Source organism: Colobus angolensis, unplaced genomic scaffold (genome assembly GCF_000951035.1).
Source record: "Colobus angolensis palliatus isolate OR3802 unplaced genomic scaffold, Cang.pa_1.0 Scaffold28, whole genome shotgun sequence".
Lineage (NCBI taxonomy): Eukaryota > Metazoa > Chordata > Mammalia > Primates > Cercopithecidae > Colobus > Colobus angolensis.
The window spans coordinates 7644807-7650529 of record NW_012116043.1 but is presented as its reverse complement, the minus strand read 5'-3'; the positions used below and the strand labels follow the sequence as shown (position 1 = coordinate 7650529).

General features: G+C 39.9%; 1 protein-coding gene across 1 annotated transcript in view; it reads right to left on the bottom strand.

Moving 5' to 3' along the window:
- Window positions 1-5723, bottom strand: part of SPPL3 (signal peptide peptidase like 3) — a 153134-nt gene that overhangs the window by 18729 nt on the left and 128682 nt on the right. The window contains exons 4-6 of the mRNA XM_011948539.1: window positions 2723-2842; window positions 1900-1978; window positions 870-982 (exon numbers count right to left, since the gene is read on the bottom strand). Of these exons, the coding sequence (XP_011803929.1) occupies window positions 870-982; window positions 1900-1978; window positions 2723-2842 (312 nt within the window). The remainder of the gene's footprint in view (window positions 1-869; window positions 983-1899; window positions 1979-2722; window positions 2843-5723) is intronic.

Here is a 5723-nt window from a genome sequence, read left to right as displayed (position 1 = left end):
TGTTAGCCAGGATGGTCTCGATCTCCTGACCTCGTGATCCACCTGCCTCAGCCTCCCAAAGTGCTGGGATTACAGGCATGAGCCACTGGGCCCGGCCCTTACTGTTACTTTTTAAAGAGACAGGTTCTCACTCTGTTGCTGAGCCCGAAGTACAGTAGCATGATCATAGCTTACTGTAATCTTGAACTCCTGGGCTCAAGGGATCCTCCCACCTCAGCCTCCCAAGTAGCTGGGACTATAGGTGCACCATGCCCAGAAGATTTTTATTTTTGTAGAAATGGGATCCTGCTATGTTGTCCAGACTGGTCTTGAACTCTTGGTCTCAAGTGATACTCCTGCCTCAGACTCCCAATGTGCTGGGATTACAGGCATTAGCCACTGGGCCAAGCCTCCATTTATATAAGAAAGCACAGTCTGCACATTGTACATTAATATTCAAAGAGGCATCATTCATAATAGCCTAAAAAGTGGAAATAATCAGTAAATGAATAAATAAAATTAGTGCATCCATATAATGGAACAGTATTCAGCCATAAAAAGCGCTGATACAGGTTACAGCATAGTTGAACCTTGAAAACATGCTAAGTGAAACAAGTCAGACACAAAAGGCCACATAATGTATGATTCCATTTATGGAAAATGTCCAGAATGGAGAAATCCATAGAAACAAAGTAGAGACGAGTGGGTACCTGGGGCTGGGGTGGGGTGGTGGGCAAGGGGAACGACTGCTCATTGGTTTTGGCGGGGGTGGGTGTGAAAATGCTCTAAAAGTTGATGGCAGTGACAGCTGTACATCTCTGTGAATATCCTAAAGCATCTATAAAACTCTATAAAGGAAAATTACAATTTGTGGCAAATTAGTCACTCACCATCCATGAGAAGCCAATGGCCAGTGAGAACCCAGATGAGGACGAGCATGACAGACAGAGAGAATGACAGCAACTCAGCAGCAGTGAAACGTCCACAGCAACCAAAGGAAATCCTGGAAAACACACAACACTTATTGGACAGTGGGCACACTTTATTCAATAACCAAACTCTCCTTTGGTATTTCGTGATCAGAGTTCATGATGGCTGGATTAGAATAGCAGACAATACCAAGATAGCTTGAAATCCAAAATACCCAATCCTTTTTTGGAGAAACCTATGGAAAACTCACAGGAATATACTTCTGCACCATCTGATAATGTCTTTTTGGGACCAATTATCAACAGTGGCATTTAGAAGTTTGAAGCGACAATATCGACCTTTGGAAAAGCTAGTAAGTATGGAGGAAATTCTATTCTTATGAGGAAAACAAAACGGAGAAATGCCAACAATTCAACTCATTTACCAAAGATGGTATTACTCTATTTAGAAGATGGTAAATCTTTTTGTTATCACTAATTCCTGGGAACATCAGCTGCCACCAGTGACTGGTTTCCTAAGTGTGTTCAGCATCTCCATTAGCACAGAATTTTGTTTCTGTGCAGCAATGACTTTGAGTTAAAGTGTGAATACTAGGATTAAATGCAAGTAGGTAGCATATCCAGGCCACTGAAGACCAAAGGCAAAGAAGAATGTTTGAGTTCAACCACTATTCTCATATTTCATCAACTCACAGTAAAGGAATGAAAGCACTGTTTCAAAAGAAAACTGCTCATCTTTCAAAGATCTAAGTAGGAAGCACATTACAATGACTCAGACTTCCTAAGTTTTGTTTGTATTTCCTCTGACATGAGAAGGTACAAAAGGAAGTACTAGCTTCTGGTTTTAAAGATCAAATGTCTCACTTCCCGGTCTTCTGGCATTTCTGTGCTCCAGCCAATACCAGAAATTGAGACTCCTAATAATGCTATCAAATATGACAGAAAAATATATACAAGTTTATAATTTAAGAGGAAAGTCCCAATTCCTTACTTGTTCTGAGGTGAGCAGGGTCTTGTTAAATACTGGCACATCGGGAGGAGAAGAAAAGCAAAAGCTATCGTTGCAAGAACTAGAGAAAGAAAAGGTATAGTTTTTTTAAACAACTATAAGAAAAATGACACGACTTATAGAAATTTCATTCCCCAAAACACTAGACAAGTGGAAACAGTTAACTGACTAGAGAAGAAAAATATCTTCCTTTAATACTGAACAAAAAACCTCTTCAATAAAAAAAGTACCTGATTTGAAGTAGGGGAAGCATAGGTAAGTTTTCTAAAAGATAAACAGCAGCAGGCCATGGGATGACCTCCTAACAAGTCTTGTAGCATTTTGCTGATGATTTTTTTTTTTGTTTTTTTAACATTTCCATCAGTGCTTAGCTTGAAAACACATCAAAGAGCTGACAGTCCAATCACTTTGATTAGCTATCTATGTTTCCACCTGCAAGAACGTGGGTAGAGGCTGACAATGACCTCTATGTCAAGCTCAACCGTCTGGTAAACTACTGGTAATCTAGAAAAGGCGCCACAGCCAAAGCAGAGCAATATCGCTCTGGTTTGATAAAATTCCTGCATTTTCACATCTCCAGCCTTTCTTTGAAATTGTGTGGGCAGGTCTCAACAGATGATGTGGATTAAGTGGTTCAAGGAGGAGTCGGGGAAGGGCGGCACGGTTGAGAGGGAAGAGATGAAGTCAAGATTTATAAAGAAAAACTTACACGACATGGTATATAAATCTTAATTTTTGAACAGTGATAAAGGTGAAAAATTTTCCTTTTAGTATGTTAAGACTAGACAGAGAAACTCATATTTACCTGCCGTACATATTGTAAAGACTACTTGAACTGAGTCAAAGAAGAAGAACATTACTAAAAGAGAGACAGACGCTCCAATTGGAAGGAACAGAGCCTGGGTAGAGTCAATTGTTTGGATGCCTGTAAGAGAAAAACAGACAGATTAATAACTTATTATGCAACAGGCACTGTGCCTATGTACTTCATATATACTAACTTGCGAAAATGCAGACAGTTCTAGGGATTATATGTCAAACATGGATTATCCAGGCCCTACGCGTCTTTCTTTCCTGACGAGATTATGAGCTCCTTGTTCTCTTCATGGTGCTTTAATTACAGTAGACGCTCAAGAATATTTGTTGAAGCGAACTACTACCTCCTGGTGTTAACCATCTGGATGACAGGATCCAAACCACCACCAAGAACAAAAATGAGGTAGTAAAAGCCCAGATTAGTCAATTTGAGTAAATCTGTGGTCTTGCATATAGGTTTGGTAAAAGAGGTGGTTTAAACCCATCGACTAAAAGGACTTCTCATCACCTGCGGGTTTAATGTCCTCATTTTCACGCTTTCCAATTGTTGCTAATAGTTGAGAACTGACTTGGCTGAGAAGGGGAGAGGAGGACAACAAGCCATAGCTGAAAACAGCAAATCAGAAAAATTTTATTTGGCCAGATGTGGTAGCTTAAGCCTGTAATCCCAGGATTTTGGGAGGCTGAAGTGGAAGGATGGCTTGGGACCAGGAGTTCAAGACCAGCCTGGGCAACACAGTGAGACCCCCGTATCTATCTATTAATATTTACAAAAAAAAAAAAATTATTTTATGGGAACATTTTAAGGTACCAGAATAGGAGATGAATGGGGGAAAATAATCTCTTGGGCTAGAGTAGGATTTAGCAAAGGGGTTCTCAAATTCTGGGCTTCCCATTAGAGTTTTTAAAAAATTACAGGCCAGGCGCGGTGGCTCACGCCTGTAATCCCAGCACTTTGGGAGGCCCGAGGCAGGCAGATCACTGGGTCAGGAGATCAAGACCATCCTGTGAATGGTGAAACCCTGTCTCTACTAAAAATACAAAAAATTAGCTGGGCGTGGTGGTGGGCGCCTGTAGTCCCAGCTACTCGGGAGGCTGAGGTGGGAGAATGGTGTGAACCCAGGAGATGGAGGTTGCAGTGAGCTGAGATCGCGCCACTGCACTCCAGCTTGGGTGACAGAGCAAGACTCCGTCTCCAGGAAAAAAAAAAAAAAAAAAAAAGTCCAAACCCAGACAAATTAAATGAAATCACAGGGGTTAGGCCCAGCTAAAAACTCCTCACAAAACTGTATTTTGCATCTAGAATTGAGAACCATTAATAGAGTATTTTTGGTAGAGAAGAAAAACATGGCAAACTCTAATAACCACTGAATGAAAAAAAAAATTACCAGTTTTATCTTGCCTCACTTCCAAATGAACTCTATTGAGATGTCATAAAGTGCACAAAAGGAATCAAAGAAATCTTCGTATGATCTATAATAATGAAACAATAGAAGAAAAAGGCTGGGTGCAGTGGCTCATGCCTGTAATCCCAGCACTTTGAGAGGCTAAGGCAGGAGGATCACTTGAGGCCAGGAGTTCAAGACCAGCCTGGGCAAAATAAGGAGACCCTATTTCTATAGAAAATTAAAAAATAAATAAATAAATAAATTAGGCATGGTATCTTGAGCCTGTAGTTCCAGCTACTTGGGAGGCTGAAGTGGGAGGATCATTTGAGCTCAGGAGTCAAAGGCAAAAAAACAACAAAAAAAGGTCTCTTCATTATATTAAGGCTACAAATAAAATATGTAACCAGGATAAACACAGCAGGACACAAAGGGTTGCAAAGATCAACAAAATTTCTCTTAGGTATTTAAATTTGCCTGTCCCCAAAAGAGCTATTCAGGGTTTTTGATTAACTATATCTATAAAACAAAATTGCTTCTCAGGGACTAGGTAGATGAGTGAAGTAATTCACTTAGAAATAGGGCAGTTCAATTTAGGAAAAGTCAACTATGTGCCATGACAAACACAAATTATCTTGGAAGCAGTCTGTCCTGACTCTAGTCAAATCCATCCAGTTTGGCCCATGGATCACTTTGGGAAGTGTATCCATTAGACAAAACTCTATGAAATCTCTAACTAAATTTTACCTAGTTTTTACATGTAAGTGCTCTACAGTAGTTCAAAGAACTGCTAGAGGAAGCTACAGATTTTCAGTGCTTTTCACTACATAAAAGAATGGTTTCTCAAATAACTGTTTATCATAGCAACAAAGCATCATGCAGTCTACAGATCATACTGGTTCAAAGTATGATCAGAAAATTAAATGGCTAGCTACAATAAAGACTGCAGTGGTGAGGTATATAAGAGATGCATTTGTTTATAATAAAGCTAAATTTTAAAAGTTCAGTCTGCAATTAAATGCAAAATTGAATACAAAGGACCTCTGGAATATTAGAATGCACAGAATTTTTTTTTTTTTAAACCACAGATTTTTGAACCAGGAGGCAATGTCACAGGGCAAGCAAAGTGCCTTTCGTTCCTGACAATATGCTACCTAAAACAACGTCCATGACTTCAGTACTGCATCTCCTAAAGTTCTGGAGATAAAGGTCTTGAAGGGGAAGGAGGTAATTAATTAGAAATTTTAGCCAAACTCCAGTGACCTAAAAACAAAGCAAAACTGAGCAAAGCAAAAACAGAGTAGCCATAATTGGGAGGACATACGCAAGTGCAGTTGCATTATCTTTACGGCAAAAATCAACATAGGAAATAGGCTTGGTAATGGAATTAAAAATTTTGTACAGCAACATTATTTTTAACATTCAATGAACATGGCTACAGGCTAAATGCATGTCTGGTATGGAATAGACACTGAGCAATAAACCAGTAACTGTTAAGAAAATTACTGATTTGCCGGGCGCGGCGGCTCAAGCCTGTAATCCCAGCACTTTGGGAGGCCGAGACGGGCGGATCACGAGGTCAGGAGATCAAGACCATCCTGGCTA